We start from the raw sequence: 18,442 nt of genomic DNA on the forward strand, positions 1-18,442 counted from the left end.
TCAGACTCTCCACTGGACACCCAAACATCTACAGCGCCAACCATCAGACCTGGAGAAACTCCCAGTTCAGACAGAGACAAGTCTGCCTAAGAGCTACTGAGGCCCACACTAGGCAAATATTTAACTTTCACTTCTATTCGGTGATTCTCATTCTCCATCTGTTCATGAATTTCAGCTGCAGATTGGAGTTTTAGTTATACAAACATTTCTCAGAGGCAAAGCTGCTCTGGAGGCAGAAATAATCCGATTGGTTGAGTTAAACCTCAGTGGGCGGAGCCAAAGAACCACAGTTTTTCTGGCTAATTAACATTAATCTGAAGCCCAGTGAAAAAGACAAGAGGTGAGAGAGGAGGAAGCTAATATTATGAAGCCTAGCGCTCTGCTACGAACTGAAAAAATACAATCTAGCCATACTAACTTATCTAGGTTAGCTAGTTAGCCTAGCTGACCTTCCAAGTTCAAACTAGCCATACTAGCCTATAACTAGCTAGATAAGCTAGTTAGCTAGCCTGCCTTCCAACTTTAGAAAATCACGAATGCCATGGTCATGAATGAATGAAAAAAGAAGTAATTGATATTTATATTTTTTATTTGTATTTTGACCAGTTCCTTCTTTGCTGTTCAAGTTTGCCAGTTAGCTAACATGCACTCTAAAAAGCTGTGGTACTTTGGCTCCGCCCACTGAGGTTTAACTCAACCAATCGGATTATTTCTGCCTCCAGAGCAGCTTTGCCTCTGATAAATGTTTGTTTACCTAAAACTCCAATCTGCATCTCGACTAACCCATTCGTCATCCACAAAACGGAGACACATAGCGTAAATAAACAGTATGATGAATCCATTTTGGAGGCTCAGCTCTCTCTCTCAGCCACAGGGAGGCACTAGTCAGACTCGGCCCCAGAAACCTCTGCTGGGATCCTCTCTATGGACTCTGTGGAGGAGTTCTGGGACCGCTGGGACTGACAGGAGAGATGCTGGGAGGCTGGAGGACTGTCCATCCCAGAGTGCATCAGGGGTAAGTAGATGTCATCCATGTTGGGCAGTACAAACACTTTCTGTAGAAAAAACAAGAAGAAGAAGAAAGGAAAACCATGAGTCTTTTTGTGCTGCAGCCTAGCCTATATATTCCACCAATATTATTGAATCTGCTATGCCCGCTGCTGTATAAATAAGTACCAAAAAGTCTCTTGCATAAATAATGTAATGATGTCGGTCAGTGGGAGAGATGCCATGGAAACGGATTTGGTCCTTTTCCCTGAATAGGGTTACAGCTTATGAAAAGCAGCGGAGAGGAGATAAGCAATGTTTGTGTGCAAGGATGCAGAAGAGAGATAAAAGAGGAAGGGGCCGAGGAAAAAGAGGAGAGCAGGGAACAAGGACATGTAAGGGAGACACAAGAATGGAGCGAGGGGTAAAGCACAAGGACACCCAAGGGTGGGGGGGAGGGCAAAGAGGAGCCAAGAAGGAGAGGAGACGATTACCTGGAACTCGTCCTGTAGTTTCTTTTCGATCCACTCAGTCACATGGCAGAAAGTCACCTCCCTCTCTCCTAGCTTGGGTCTGACACGCAGATCCAGCTTGGGTGGCACACAGAAACTGTACCTGTACACACACACACACACACACACACACACACACAGAAAATGTGCATACACCCACAGAGTATATCATAACACTTAGATAATCATCCGTATCATATGCACAGTGAACTTGCTTCAGATATAATCAGCGATGTTTCTTTCTCACTTACTGGTAGAATAAATCAGATTCTTTTGGCAATAGGAGATGAATTGCTAAAAGCGAGTCAGACCATACAAAATCTCAAGAGGGGAAAATTATGAAAAGGGTGTTTTTTTATATGAGCTATGGATAAATATGGATATATATGGATAAATAACTTCTGCCTACTTTGCATGGAAAACAAAACAACAAAACGATCACAACATAAAGCAAGATATTAACTGAATGCGAGTCTATAAAAGCGAGTTTTCAACAGATGAACAAATTTCTTAAGACAAATTGTTCCAGAGTTTTACTGCAAAGCCTTGATCCCCTTCAGTCTTTAATCTGGCTTTTGGAACAGTCAACAGAGTTTTGACTGCGGATCCAAGACTACGCTTCTGCACAAAAGTGAATAAAAACATACAATCTCAAAGTAGAAAATGGATGCTGGTGAACAAGGCGCTCTTTAAGGGGATTATATTCAGTATTCAAGGTTATGGGGGCAACAGAATGTAAAGCCAGGGTCGTACCATATCCGGTCTGTAGGGGGCGGTGGGACGTTGACGACCAGAGTCCCTGACAGCTCCTGGACCTCCACAGTGAGCAGCAGGGGCGTGTTGGACATCTCCTCGATCTTCTTCTTGATGAACTCGTTCTCCGTCGCCTTCTGGAAGTACTTAGATTTAGCGATTTTGTCCACAAATCTCAAAATCTTCCTTCCAGTCCTGCCACCCCCTGTCCTGTAGAGGAGATTAGAGGAAATGAGGAGAGGAAAGAGAGAGAGAAGAGGGGGGAGAAAAGGAAAAGAGTTAGCATGATCCTGCATTTGTGAGTAGATTTAATACTCAGAGGCTAAATGTCAAAAATTGAGCACAAATGACAGCTGCCATGTATTCTGAAATGTAATTGAAATGTAAGCTATAGCCATCTGGGATGTGATGTCAGCATGATGTCTATTTTATGACGCTAAAGATGCAATATTAGAAAACTGAATACCCTGTGGATGAATACAGTAATATGCAAGGGTGAAGTAACAAATTACAGTTACTCCGGTTACTGTAATTCAGTAGTTTTTTAGGTACTTTTTTGAGTATTTCTGAAAGTATGTTTTGACTAACATATTGTACTTTGTTACATGATAAATTGCATCCATTACAAAGGACAAATTTTATACATTAGGCTCTCCATAAGCAAGTGAAATGTAAGGGAAACAAGGTATGTGAAAGTCAGTGAGTGACAACAGATCTATGCTTTACTTTGCTTGTGCATTTTTATTTTGGAATATTTTATCATTAAAATAACCTAGTTTGAACTCCATGTCCTCTCTTTCTTTGAATGGGAAAAATCATGTGGGGTTTTTTTCAGTAACTCGGTAACTTTTACACCAGCAATTTTACTTCTACTCAAAATTTCAGCACTACTTGAGCAAAATATTTCGTTACTCTGTCCACCCCTGGTAATACGCAGCCTTTACTACTGTGGAGACATACAAACATCAAGTGAATACACATGAACTTCTTCAACTATTACCCTTCAGTTCCTGGAGCAGATCCCTTCTCCCCTATTGGCCCCTGAGGCTCAGACAGAAGCACTTCCTCCTCATCGGACGACCCGGCGCTGGAGGACTCCTCATCGCTGTCCGCCAACACGCTGAGGACCGGCCTGCAGCTGGAGGAGGCACAGGAAAAGGAATTAGGAATGCATGGATGGATAAAGGAGTGGATAAAGGAATCAGTGTACGGATGGATACATCGATATTGGGGTTACAACGATATATTAGTTACCGATACATCTGGCCGATATAGGTCTTTTATATTAAATATCATCCACTGCCAATATGATGGAGGATCCTCCCTGACCACAGCTAGATTCAAGATTCAAGAAAACTTGTTCAACTGTGTTTTTGTGAATTAATTCTTCATTTAAAGTCAGTAATGTATCCCAGAGTTTACCGCTGAATAGGTGTGGAGGCACACTCTGCCTTAAAGAGCTGCTAACACTAAAATAATGTCATCAGTCTGGGTTTCAGTGGAGAGTTTTAGTGTCCCATGATGGTCTAAATGCTGTTTCAGAGGCTTTTCCACCCTGACAAGAAGAAAATTCTGGGGGAAACACTGAATACTTGTCATTTTTGGCATCAAAATGGTCAAAGTTAAAGATTCTCAAAAACCCATGTCAGTCAGTACATTGACGGACTGAAGGATGGATCCATGCATAAGAGCAAAACTTGCGCTTGAATCAGATCTACGTCACTCAGCGGAAGGAAGAGATTTCTGAACACAATAGCTAGATTTCATCTCAGCGCAGAGCTTTTGATGCACTGCAAAGACAGCCAATATAAAGCTTTGCTATACTTTAATCCCCAGCGGCGGGTCTGTGACAGGCAGCCTGCGCTCTGGAAGCAAGCCAACTAATCGATGTAATGTGAAGCTCTGTGCTGTAGACCAGAGACTGGAGGGGTCCGGAGACAGAGAGCAATGCTACTGCTAGTATACTGTATATTATATAGTACATATTTAAAAGCAGAATTTACAAACCAAGAATATTATATACAGTATGTTTCAAAAGTAGGCATACAATTTATTCTAATAATAATGAAACAAAATGGTATAATTTTAGTCATTTTTAACTTATTTAGTCATTTTAACAAAATAATTCAACATTCAGTAAATAGTAATAATAGTAATAATAGTAATAATAATAATAAAATGAAAAAGAAAATGGTTAAAGAAAAAATACTTTACTACTACTACTACTACTATTATTGTTTGTTTTAACATGAGAGCAACAAAAGTTTGACAGAAGTGGACAGCCTGTGCACAGTGTGTGCGTGTATGTGTATGTAGTCTGTGTGTGTGTGTATGTGTGTGTGTATCTATAGTGTGTCTGTAGTGTGTGTCTGTGTGTGTGTGTGGTTGTGTGTGTGTCACTGACCCGGGGCTGCCTGTGTCAGTGGTACAGTCTGTGTCCTGGCCGCCCTCCTTGCCCAGCTTGGACAGGTTGAACTTGGTCTGCAGTGTCATCTGCAGGGCGCCGCTGTAGACCAGCTGCAGCTGCTGCCACAGGCCTGCAGGGGGCGCCACAGAGGGACAACACACACATTATACAACATCTGTTTCCTCCAAGCGCTGTGATTGGACGAGATGCCTTCCACGAGTGCTTATAACACTATATCCGAACTTGTACCTTATAACTGAAACCTTATCACTCCCCCTTGTTTACATGAATAGAATGAAGCCTGCTTAGCAATGGGGAACTAACTCTTTGTTGGCAGAGGGCGAAAAAAGAAATATTACATTAAAACCCAAAGCTTGCATCATTGTTTAAAGCAACATTATGCAACTTTTTGAGGCAGTGAAGTGTATTGTCCTGCCCTCTTCCCCCTCAATTGGCCATGTTCACACCCCAAAACTTTAAAACGGCATCTATCCTGAGGCCGAGGTAACCGGTATCTGTAAAGCCTCCACAGGTGATGAAGAAACAGATGGTGAACGCAGACAATCTGCAATAAAAAAAAAAAGCAATGCCGATGTTCTCCGTGGTTTTGAAAGAATCTCATCTGCTACACGTTTAGCTTCACTGTTCTTTCATTTCTCACTTCTTTCCGCTGTTGTTTTTGTTGCTATGACTTTCCTACGCTTGGTAGCCACAACTGAGCTCACTGCTGGCCACGCCCATATGACACTGACAATTTCAAGACAACTTTAAGTAAACTGGGGGGATTTAGGCATGAACTGCACACGCAAGTAATGATAATGTATTGCCAAAAAAGTTGCATATTGCAGTTTTAATATTATACTACTATTGCAAAAATGTTGTAAATGTTGTATAACAGCAATAAGATGCTCAAGCTGTTCCATATCGTGGTTATTGGCATCAGCGTGCCGCGGCTGTGAGAATGAGGCTGCAGGCGTAATTAAAACATCGATCATTGGTCAAAGACGCCTTCGAATTGAGCTAATAATAGTTGTTAGTAATAGTTAGTTGTTATGCCAGCTCTGGTGATAACCAGGCATAGATATTGATCTTTCTTGCTCTCTCTCTGTTTTTCTTAAGTATTAATAATACACTGGAGAAACACTTTCAGACTCAGACAATGCACATGCCTAGGCATAAAATCCATAATACCCTCCCAGGAATTTCAAATTCATATCTAACTTATTTGATTTATTTATCTCAGTACTAACACTTTATATACTGTACATTTGTGTGAAAAAGTTAAATAAGTTTGTTCATAGTTTCTTTCTATTCCTCTGTGACCATTTACTACTGTATAGGAGAAGCCAAATTAAATGAAATGAAATTAATGAAGACAATGGTTGGTGTTGACCTCCAGTCCACGGCCTAATCTGAACAGATACTTAGTAGGGAGATTAAACAGCTTTACAGTGATTATCAAGCCTTGAAAAATTACGATAAATTACGACAGATTATAAATCCCCCTGAGGAGGGATGACACGTGTTGTGGCTTGAGCAGGGAAGAGGGCAAAGCTGAAAATAGGATAATTTGTGAGCAAAAAAAAAAAAAAAATGTGACGAGGGAGCCGGTTGTGTAACAGTGTGGCGGGAGGGGAAACGGACAGGGAGAACAATCTGAAAAAACAACTGCTGATACTGGGGATGTAGCGTGCATGTACACACGAGCTGAAACACTTAAATTCCCCTCGTTATTATGAGTGTACAGTACAAGGCTGCCAGATTGCCTGATTTTAACAGACACACACACACACACACACACACACAGCCAATATGCTGTACATGTTGGCGTGGCGTAACGGCTCCCCCGCTCTGTGAGATTACAACAGGATAACAACGTCTGAGCTGATGCACTGCTGTACTCAGCTGTAATCACAAGTGCAACAGGTCATCTTCTCAGTCTGAGCTGCCTCATCTCTTGCTGTGCTGTGTGTGTGTGTGTGTGTGTGTGTGTGTGTGTGTGTGTAGTGTGTGATCTCCAGTCCCCGCTCACCTCGGGGGTTCACCTCGGGTCTGGAGGTGGCGGTGATTTGCGGCATGCAGGAGCCCATGTCCAGCTCAGTCAGAGTCAGCTCGTTCATAAAGTAAGGCAGCTGTGAAACAGAGGAGTCGAGGACAGAAAGAGAGGGGAATCAAGACAGAGAGACACAAGCTGATAAATGAATATTCAATGTTTTTATCTCTCCTAATTGTATATTTAAACTAGCTTAACGATGTACTTTTGAACCCTTATGTAAATGCCAAGTATTTCAGATGGTTTACTCCTTCTGCAATTTGTGCATAACAATAAACAAACAACAAACAAAGAGAAAAGAGCAGCATAAATTCAGACTACACATTCATAACTACATTAAAGGTGCTACATGTAGTATTTTAACGTCAATAAATCATTACCACGTTAATTTCAAGACATTAGTATAATTATTGTAAACAAACAAGACCATTGCTGTGAAGATTAGCACCTCTTCCAGCCTCTGTGCGGCATCATGTGCCACTGAGTCCGATTTTGGAGGGAAATCTGCTGGATCGCTTTACGGCACAAAACAGGAAGAGGTTCTGTTCTTCCAGAGCAAACGGAGCTAAAGCTTTCAGAGTTTCTGCCAATGTCAGACATAAAAAGCCATGAAATACCAATGGAAAAATCACTTTCAACATGTTTACCTTCTTCAGTAAAGTGAAAGAGAAAACAAACGCCAGGGAGGGAGGGGGGCAAATAAAAAGACAGGAATCAGTGGGATTTATGGGAAATGTGGTCTTTATTTTGAGAAGCACTCATGTATCTCAGTTGCGTGAGACAGAGGCTACAAATTGTTTCAACCATAATCTTGTTTGTTTACAGTAATTATACCAAGGTATCACAATTAATTTGACAATAACATCTTGGTGTTTAAAAATGCTGCACATAGCACCTTTAGAATGATCACACACACACACACACGCACACACACGCACGCACACACACAATGATCACAGTAACTCTCATTAAACCTGCACTCACTCTGATTTTGCTCAGCTTCTTCTGGATCTTGTGGGAAACGACGTCGGCCCAGTGTTTCTCTCGGAGGAAGTCCCAGAAGATTCGACCAATCAGAGCGTTGGCCCACGCTGTCTGGCCCTCCCCGGGGCATTCTGGGAGATCACAGGTACACTGCGGGAAAGACACCTGAGTCAGGGCTGAGTAAGGACAAAAGAAAATGCAATCTAAAACTGCAGAATAATTTAGAGCTAAAAATAGAGGTACGGTGGGAAGGGACAGGAGGATTCATAATGCTTTCACTGCTGGAAAAATCCTTACTGCTTTTCCCATTGACAGATACAAAATAAATTCTCATGAATAATTAACTGCATGAACATTACAAGGATGGTAGTTTTTCAACAGATGAGGTTATAGGCTATTATCTAATACAGCTTATTGCCTTAAAACATGAAGTGACTGAAGACTCAATTTCATCTGTAGCAGCTCTCAAACAATTAGAATCAATAAAGAAAGACTGTTTTTATATAGAAACTAAATCACTGTCTTGTTTTATTCAGTGGTTTGTTCAGTCTCTAGTATACATTTTTAAATTCCAGGTTGCTTTTTTGACATGTACTGTTCCACTCTTATAACATGTGATAGTTGACGAATGACATTTCATACTGCACTCCCACTGGATAACTATAACTCTGGAATGTGGCTACAGCTTCACTTTATTTGCTTCACTTAATGTTATTGGCAAGCGTGACTCACAGCCCCTCTGCCGGTGGGGCTCGTGTCTGCGCTGCCGGCCCCGGGGCTGGAGAGGGGGCAGCTCGGCACCTCCGCGGCCAGGAGACGAGCCATGTAGCTGGGGTAGTCGAGCAGGGAGAGGCCCCTGGTGCCGCCGGAGGTCTGGATGGCGGGAGCCGGAGGGACGGAGGGGAGCGACGGGGTGGAGGGGGCCTCGTCTTCGGTGCTGCCCACCCTGCTGGAGCCCCGGCTGCCTGGGAAATGACCAGAGGCGCCTGTGCTCTGTGCTGCTGCTGCTGCTGCTGCTGGATCACCTGGGAGAACAGAGACAATACTTACCTGGTTGGTTGAGATAACATTTGAAAAAAAAAAAAAAACACTCTAATCCACTGTTTCATACTGACAATTACAGCCCTTTCACATTAAACTAGCTTAGATGAGAAATGGCAGAAAAGTGTATTTTCTCTGGGTGGAACTATTCTCCCTACTTTCATTTTAGAAAGCAAAAAGATGACAAAAAACTTTGTACATGCTTGGTTACATTGCTCATTCACAGCAGAGGTAACTAAGTTATCCTGATTTTTGAAGGCAAGAGAAGATGCGATCATCAATTTTGTGGGTGCAACGGAAAAGTAATGTAACAAAGTAATGTGAAAAGTAATGTGAATTACTGCTCCCAGGGAGTAATAAGTAATAATCTCATTTCAAAAGTAATAATATTACTTTTGAAATGAGAAATGAGCAGTGAGTAACACATTACTTTTATTGACTAACAAGCCCAACACTAATGAAACTTGAGGAATGACACTAAACCAAAGCAACCTGGTCTTCTCCTTCACACCTGTCACCAACAATTCCTAACTATGTGAATGACCTACTGTTTTCATATAATCTTCCTAATAACACTCAGTGTTTAAGTGAAGCAGTAAACACAGACTTTACGGTGGAAAGAGGAAGTGTCTGCTTCCAGTGACATCTTTGTTGGCAAAGAAAAGGCAAGTTCATAAATTATTAATATCAGTGCTATTACAACTCAGTGTTTCTTCCAAAAAAAGACTAAAAACCTCACCATGCCATCTTGACACTGCATAGGTTACAAGTTATTTCAAATATATACATTTGTTGTCTGTGCACTGTCAAAAAACACTCAGGGTAACGTGAGGTCACCAAACATCTGTGCGAGCTGAGTGCTGTAAGAACATCGCACTGCTGTAGAGTTTTTCCCTGTTTCCTCGAAAAGGGATTGACTCTGAAATGCAAAGAATTGGAGCGTGTAATCCATAATCCACACATATACAGCATTTATATCGACGCTTGATCTTTCCCCTTCTCTTTACGTATCGCTAATGCATTATTAATGTTTCTCCTACCCGATCTGGACGCACATCTGCCGGGCCTCAGTTTTTCCCTCTCCCTTTCCCTCTCCGTCTCCATGGAACAGACAAACAGAAAGTGTCTAAACCACTCTTCCTTCTCTCTTCCTGTGCGGCCGAAGAGGTAGAGAGTGGCGGGGAGGTCACGGACCGGTTTGGAGGAAGTTTGTCTTGGAGTTGCCGGTTCGACGCCCGGCTCCTCTCCTCGGCTCTCCTCTACCCCTCCCCATCCCCCTCCCTCCTCCTCCTCCTCCTCCTCCTCCTCCTCCTCCTCCTCTGGGGACGCTCCCCCCCCGGCCAGCTGGATGCAGATGGGATACTTTGGGTTCCACAGCCTCTTGCGGGCCAACACCGACGGCAGCAGGAACACCTTTGGGGGACAGTTGTAAAATTTGGTTATGGCAAAACAAAAGTCTAATCTAGTCTAGTTTATTTATATAGCCCTTTATCACAGTCAAGTTTCAAAGGGCTTTACATAGCATCATATACTTGTCATATACCATACTACATCATACATATACATACTGCATATATACATATACATAATATACATCCTATACTAGGTCATATACATACTTCATATACATTGTTTACTTCATCATCTGTCTGCTGGAAAGCACTTTGAGTTGCTTCTCTGCATGAAAGATGCTATACAAATAAAGTTTCTTATTATATTATTATTATTATCATATTCATTATATATTAGATCATATGCATCATATACCATACTACACACAAACACACTCACGCCAATTTAGAGTGCCGTCCCAATAGACTATTGTTGTTGAGATCAATACCGGGTGTAAAGGTCCCATATTGAACAAAACCTTTCCATATGTAAGAATTTTGTCATTGTATCTAATAGCTTAGAAATTGTGAAATCTGAAACTCCTTTCCTTTTGCCACAGTTTCGTTATTTAAAAATCTGGGTTGACAATCTGGATTTGACCGCCCCAAAATGAATAACCACTCCCAAAAGCCCAACCCTCTGATGAGTCGGCCAATCAGAGCAGTGGTTCATTAGCATAAAATCAACATCCACAGAAAACAGCCTGTTCTTTACAATGAAGACACTGAGAGGCTGGAACACACACTACAAAAGCTGGATGTAGTTTTTGTTTTGTTTGTTTACTTCACAAACCTTTTGTTAAAGACCACTGGAAACTGTTAAACTGCTAAAAAAAAAAAAAAAGAGTAAAATATAGCACCTTTAAAAATGATTGAGTACTGGGAACTAGGGATAAGCAGAGGTAGTGCGTAGTGTAGGTGAATTTATGTGTTTGGTGTGGAGGGGGTTGGTTCTACTGAGCCTTCTGGAGGTGTTGTGGGCCTAATTTAAGGATACATCATGGGAGGTGCCCACTTGATAACCCCAGTGACTCATGCACTCAACCCTGTAGCATTTAGATTAGGTGGCTGGTGAACTGTGCTCCTGTAGCCTGATGTCCTCTATAGTCACCATTTGTGGGCTAGTACATCGTTCTTTTGACATCTCAATTGGGCCTCTGTATGGATGCTCACTTTGGACTCAGCCCACCCAAACGTGCGTCTTGCCCACCCAATCAAAAGTTAAGAAAACATTTTTTTTTTGTTCAGCCAATGGAAAAATAGCACAGAAAATACCAGCACCGTTTCTAACTTCTGATTGGGTGGGCAGCCTACAGCCCGCCTCCAAAGTCGCCCACTGCCCACCCCCCCTTCTCGTCGTGTTCAGGCACAAACACACAGAGCTCTGAAGCGACCCGTCCGCTGCACAGTGTGTGGCCTATTCACACCAAATCAGGCGCTGCGGCACTTCCCGCAGGGTTGTGCGAAGGTGTGCGGGGGGGTGGGCGTGTTTATTTGTGCTTTAGAACGTAACCGCTGTGAAACAATCAGAAAATAACATTTTATTTCTCTGATTCACCGGCTTTCTCGCTACCACCGCTCCCTCTCTTCATTCACTCTCTAGCTCGCTCGACCACCGCTGCTCTCTCTCTCTCTCTCTCAATTCAATTCAATTCAATAGGCTTTATTGGCATGACATTTGACATGTGTTGCCAAAGCACAATTACAATTATGAAAGACAATGTTAAGGAATGAAATTAACAAAAAATAAGGTGAATAACAATATTAGTTAATAGAATAAAATAGATAATGAAATAAGTAAATGAAATAAAATTGTATATATATATATATATATAAGTAATATAAGTAAGGGATCATGTACAAAAACAGTAATCTCAGAGAGAGGAGATGCTTTGCACCAGATTTAGCTACTAGCGAATTTCATCAGCAGTCCATTTGCATCAGCTCAAATTTATTCGAGGAAGGGAGAAGGACAGACTGAGGAGAATGATCTGTGTCTGCCAGACCCCTGAGAACTAAGCTCATCCAATGAAAATAAATGTTATGGAGTTGATTATGTTAAAATATGGATGAAGGTATTTTTTTATTTTAGGGTAAGTCAATCTGCTTTCAAAGTTGTTTGTCACTTTTCAGTTTGAGTTTGAATAAGACTACCTTCTATTTTTGTAAATATTGGCTATGGTGAGAAGTCTCACTGGATTAGGTTTTAATTTTATTTGAGAACTAAGCTCATCCAATGAAAATAAATGTTATGGAGTTGATTATGTTAAAATCTGGATGAAGGATTTTTTTTTTATTTTAGGGTAAATCAATCTGCCCTCCACTGACTCAAATCATAGGGTAGCAGCAAACTTAGAAATGCTGCTTCACTACCTCCCAATTTCCCTGCTTCAAATTGTTCTTTATAAATTAGAATAGAATAGAATACTACTTTATTAATCCCCATGGGGAAATTAATCTTCTGCATTTAACCCATCCAAACACCCAGCCATAAACTGGATGGCACAATGGCAGGAGCTTGCATCTGATCTTGACTCTGCCAACCCTCCGGTTGCCAGCTGTCATTTTGCCAGATTTTTGTGCCATCTGCCACCTTCGGACTACTAGTCAGCTTCTCTAACCTCTGGGCTACCTACCGCCAAAGTTGCCCACCTATTATTTCTACCAGCCCACCCTAATATAGCAGGCTAAAACCGGCCCTGCTTTGGATTATGACACAGAGGATATAACATAAAGTCCTGTGTATTTGTATTGGCTCAGGACTGAGTCCAGTGTCTTGGACTTGATTGATTGAATTTATTTTATAAATTTCAATTAATAACACATTTCTTAATACAGTTCTTCAGACAGAAGATATACATGAATTACATCTTTCCTTGGTATTGTGCCTATTTTGACTCAGACTTGTCTTGGGCTCAGCCACTACTGGGTGTGGACTGGACTGTTTCCCTGCCTAACTAAAAACATTCAAATATCACATAATATAATATTGGATCTTGAAGGATATAGTACAGAGCTCTTGCAGAGAGAGATCTACATCTCTGTTCTCTGTTTGTCTATGTTGATCTTGAATAGGACTTGATTTGCTCTGGTCTCGGTCTTGACTTGTTCCCAAGCCCCTTTGGACCTGATCTTGACTTGAACTCAACTGGATCTGGTCTTGGAATTGACTTGGACTCGACTAAGGTGGTTTACCAGATATGAATATTGTTCAAACAGATAGGCGGGCGGTCATACTTTGCTCTTTGCCAGCTGGAAGGAGCGTGACTTGACAAACGTGGCGTCGGGGAGCCTCTCGTCGTACGCGGCCCTGCGGCTGATGTTAGTGCGGGGGGAGTCCAGACGGAGACAGGAGCCCTCCAGCGTGGCAAACACCGACTGGGTCAGGGACGGGTGGTAGGTCTCCGGGTCGTACTCATGTATCTCATTCATCCAGCCCTGAAAAGTACAGAGCAAAATTATCAGTGTTAATTTAACTCTGAACGTGTTAAAAATCAACTCTCTGCCAGTGGTTTGTAGAAGTCCAAAATTAACACTTACAAACACTGGAAAACTTACTGTGGTTTCCAATCTTGAAAATCCTTCATGATGCTAAATCGTGGCTGTAATCAGCCTAAAAGTCATGTGCACAGCAAATTTTCCAGTGATCATAAGTGTTTAACCTTCAGTAACAGTTCTTTGGAGTTGACAAGTGTTGACTGGAGAGTTTCTCCACTCTTAGAGCTGATATGGCTCTGGGGCGGCTGTTCAAAACTATCAAAAGTGTTGAATTAACTCTGATGGATGTGGATTTATATAAAAACTGGCATTTTACTGTGAAACAAATGCAGTAAAGTAGGCGAGGGGACGAGTTGGGGTTTGTGTTCCATTGAAAAGACCAATGGCCTTTTCTCACATTTATCACTCATCCAATTCTGAAGTACTTAGGACAAGATACAGATAATAATGCTATATCTATACACTATGTTTAGTTGTGAGAGCCAAGAAAGTAAAATCTGGACTTAAGTGGCCATAATCAGAAAGTACAGAAGATTGGACACATCTTTCACACAGATAAGTCTACTTATTGTGAATCCTCTGGCTTCAAATTGCTGTAAAAACCATGAGGATGTTTTGAAAAAGGACTTTGCTTAGTGTGAAATATCCTAAAGTGTTCATTAAGAAGCTGATATGTGAGCAGAATGCTGTCAAATAAAGAACGGGTCTTGTTGTGAAGCCTCTTTAATTGGATGCCCCCTTCCTAATGCTCCAACTAACAAACCAACTACTTATTTATTTAAATACATTATATAAGATTCATTAAGTAGGCATGAGAATTTTAGTTATATAAAATAGTGGTGACATCCCACTGTAACTGTCAGCTTCTGCCCTCGTCTCAGGTTGAAAAGCGCCACCCTGCAGTCAGAGAGCGAGGCACCAAAAACCCCTTCGCGCTCTCTCTCTGTCATCTTAATACCCGACGCCCTCTGAAAACCTTCACAACCCCTCAGGCTCCGACTTTCAGATCGAAAAACCAAACTGCTAATTACTAAACAAGGGAATTAGCTGAACACTGAGACAGCGACCCACCCCCCCCCCCCTACCGCCACCCCCACCTGCCACCACCGCTTCCACCACCGTTGATTGGTCTGCCTCGCACCCTGACAAATTACAGTCTCCTCCTGCCTCTATCTCCCAGCTAATTGCCTATGGAACTGACAGTGTCTTGAGGAAAGTGGTCCTCTCCTCCTTCCCCTCTGCAAAAGCTCAGCCAGGAAAAGAACGATAATTGCCACTGTGGCTCCAGCAATTTTTACTATTGCAGATTGTAATTGTATTCTAAGCACCTTATGTGGTCGCGTATACCCGCACACGCTTTGAGCTGTGAAGGAGAGTCAGCAGAGGTGCTTTTTGTTTGCACAGCAGTTTAAATTCGGAGTGACTCATTGTGGATAAGCGGCAACTTTTGTTGCGTTGAGTGACTTGCCGACTTGCCACCGTTCTGTATTACGCTGCAAAAAATCTCCATCTTAACAAGTCATTTAGTCTATTATTGAGTCCTAAAATTGTAATTTTCTTGAAATACATGAAAAAATCTGCCAATGGCGTTAGATAATTTCACTTGTTTCCAATGCAAATCAATTTGTTTCAAGAATTTTGTAGAATCAAGTGTCATTTTCTTGTTAGTAGTGTAGTGATCTGCCTCATTCTGACACTCATTTCTAGAAAATTCCTGAAAGAAGTGAAACTGCATTGGAAACAAGTAGAATTACCTCACCTCAATGGCAGATTTTTTATCTTGGTTTAAGAAAAATAAGATTTGAAGGCTGAATATGAGACGATATGACTTGTTAAGGTGGACGTTTTATGCAGTGTTTCAGTTGCTGAAAGTGTCATGTTGTGACATTTGCAAAATTAAAACCCACAAACAGGATGGGGTTCGGTGGAATAATTAAATAAGTCATGTGTGAAGAGTCTTTACAAAACCTGAAAGTGTCTTTTTTCAGATCTGCGTGAGATATTAGCGTGTTGAGAAAGAGGTGAGAATTGGAGTGAGAATTGGAGGTGAGAACAGCATGTGACGTTTTCCACCTCAGTGAGTCATCCATTTACCTTGAGGACTTCGGGCTCGGCGCTGACGGCGTCACCTGCCAAAGTCCCCTGTCCCAGCAGGGCCTGCGCTGGTCTGCACGCGGGAGCCGGACAGCGAGACCTGGAGGAGCCGAGTCTAATGAGCAGCAGTCCCAGCATGAAGCCCAGCGCCAGTCCCAGAGCCGCGCCAGACATGTAGGGACTGAGCGGCAGGGTAAAGTAACCGTAGGACAACGCTGCCACACAGAAGAGGCTCGTGCGCGGCAGAGGGTGAGGGGTAGGACGAAGAAGAGGCGTCCTGACCAGAGAGCCAACAGGCAGTCTCCGCGCCTGCCTGTGAGTCTCAACAGCGACTACTTGCATCACGTCTCCGTCGGTGCATATTTCCAGCTCCTCGTCCCGGTGAGGTCGTCTGCCGTGATGCACGGGGCAGGAGCTGCGGTGGCTTCTTCCGGGATGTCTGACGCACGGCCAGTCAAACACAGGCAGAGGATCAGCGTCTGTTCTCTTAACGCTCCTCACAGGCGACTCCGAAGCCCCGACGTCCATGCTACCGTCCCGCCCCAAGCCTCTGGCCTGGTGGGGCGCCTGGGTCCGACACTGGTGCTTGGGGCTGCCCGCACTCTCCTCCCTCATGATCTTGCTGAACATGCTGCTCAGAGGCTCCTGCACGGCCTCGGAGAGCTTCCTCTTGGTGTCCTCCAGCTCCATTTTGAAGAACCCCCCCTTCAGGCCCTCTCCGCTAGGGGAGAGAGAGCTGGGAGACGGGGGCGCAGTGCGGGAGTCCCCATTGCTGCGGGTTTTCGGCTGGGTCAGCTGCTTCCACAGGTGGAGGTTGAGGCGGGAGTCCGATTTGGACTGCGACACCTCCGGTTCCGAACGGGAGATCTCGGTGGAAATCGATTTCACGAGGCTGAGCAGCGGCCTGGGTCTCAGGGTGGAGCCCTCTTTCAGCTCCAGCTCGGTGGAGAGAGACTTGACCAGGCTGGCCAGGGGGCGGTGGGTGGGCGAAGGCGGGCCCGGGGAGAGGAAGCTGGGGCCCGTGGTGGAGCAGTTCCCCAGAGAACCGGGGGACGAAGGGGAGAGCGGGACGTGGAAAGGCGGGGATTGCAACCCTCTGTCGTCCTCGACAGAAAGCTGCCGCTCCTTGGAGAGAGAGATGGAGGGGTAGTCCTCATCGCGATCGAGGGAGAAGATGAGCTCGCTGTCGTCCAGGCTGTCCCACTCTCCCTCCGTCCCGGTCAGCTGGATCACGATGCCCCGAGGGAGGTGCCTCTTGGTCCCGTGGGTGGTGGCGCCCACCGGGGCAGCGGGGGAGAGGCGGTGCGCTGGGCTCTGGGGTTCATGGGGAGGTCTGAGACTTTCTCCTCCTTGATCCTCTCCTCCCCTCTCCCCATTTTTTCCACTCTCTGCCATTTCTTATCTTTACATTGCACAGCCCAGGCACCTAGGAGTCACTGAAAGAGAAAAAAACGAAGAACGCGGTCAGCTACATTATTAAGCCTCGGAGGCAGAAAAAATAAAAGGAGAGAGAGAGAGAGAGAGAGAGAGAGAGAGAGAGAGAGAGGGAGGGAGGGCATCTTTCCCTGTTTATGCTTCATTTTCAGCAATTTCTTTTCACTGGTAGAGAAACTGCTTGCTGGTGCCAATTATGTATTAAAGTGTGGATGTGATGTAGTTTAGCTCTGGAAAGATTGAGAAACATTAATCTGTGTATTGTGGACTAGTGAGCCTGAATCAGAACCAAGTAAGCACCTCTCCCATAGCTGTCGCTCCACATACTGAATGAGTTTTAGAGGCATACAAAAATAGACAAGATAGTCTTTCTTCCCCAAATGTTGTGCAAACTAGGGCAGCTGAGGCTTGGATCTAATGTTGTACTTTGGGGGCTGATTGGAAAAAAATAGCAAAGAGGTCTAGATGGAATACATGCAATTTATGCTGTCCCTTTGCACTCATGCTGTGCACATAAACATGGAAATGAAAATGCATGATATAAGTAAAGAAGATGCAGCCTCTCACATACACAAGGGAAATAGTTTTTTTGGCAATACACTCGAGTACACTAAATACAAAACAGTAGTCTCTAAACACAAATAAACTCAGTTTGCAATGTTTTAGTATAAAACTGGCATTACACTGCAAAAACTGACACACTTGTTAAGTTATTTTATCTTGCATCCAGACTTATCAAGCTTATTTTTGGATTTTTTAAGTGAAATCATTTCACAGATTTCACTTGCAGATAATTTTACCGGTTTCAACAAATTTGACTTTTTTTTCTGGAGAAAGTTTGCTGTTTCAAAATGTTCTTCATTGTTTTATGATGATTTCTTGAAAGAATTCATATTAGCAAGAATCAAGTGAAACCAGCAAGATTATCTGCCAGTGCAGTGTGATAATCTGACTAAAAATATCATGAAATAAGCTTGATAGGTCTGGAAACAAGTTAAAATCACTTGCCATATTTTGCAGTGTACCATTATTACAGTAAGTGCGTGATATCATCTTCAGCATGTTGTCTCCCCCTGAAAACAAATAACTCCTTCCCACCGTCAGCCCTAAAACCCAGAGTCACATCCCTCCAACACCATCTGATGGCTTCTTGAGCTGCTTAAAAAGTTCTTATGCAACTGAGATGAAAAGTGGGGGTGGTTCAAAGATGCTTTCAGTCATTCCCCTCATTTGGCCTTTGTGTCTCAGCAGCATGTGTGTTTTCATACAATACATTACGTCCACCCCA

At 43.2% G+C, this 18,442-nt stretch overlaps 1 protein-coding gene across 1 annotated transcript; it reads right to left on the reverse strand.

Moving 5' to 3' along the window:
- Nucleotides 1–881: 881 nt before the first annotated feature.
- Nucleotides 882–17,115, reverse strand: tex2l (testis expressed 2, like). The gene is made up of 12 exons (XM_078290943.1): nt 15,721–17,115; nt 13,366–13,566; nt 9,778–10,150; nt 8,429–8,721; nt 8,216–8,218; nt 7,697–7,846; nt 6,692–6,791; nt 4,657–4,789; nt 3,253–3,390; nt 2,253–2,462; nt 1,482–1,602; nt 882–1,055 (listed from the first exon to the last, which is right to left on the reverse strand). Exons 1-12 carry the CDS (start codon nt 17,113–17,115, stop codon nt 882–884), a joined length of 3,291 nt encoding a protein of 1,096 aa, XP_078147069.1.
- Between the last annotated feature and the right edge of the window lie 1,327 nt (nt 17,116–18,442).

Source organism: Centroberyx gerrardi, chromosome 20 (assembly GCF_048128805.1).
Source record: "Centroberyx gerrardi isolate f3 chromosome 20, fCenGer3.hap1.cur.20231027, whole genome shotgun sequence".
Lineage (NCBI taxonomy): Eukaryota > Metazoa > Chordata > Actinopteri > Beryciformes > Berycidae > Centroberyx > Centroberyx gerrardi.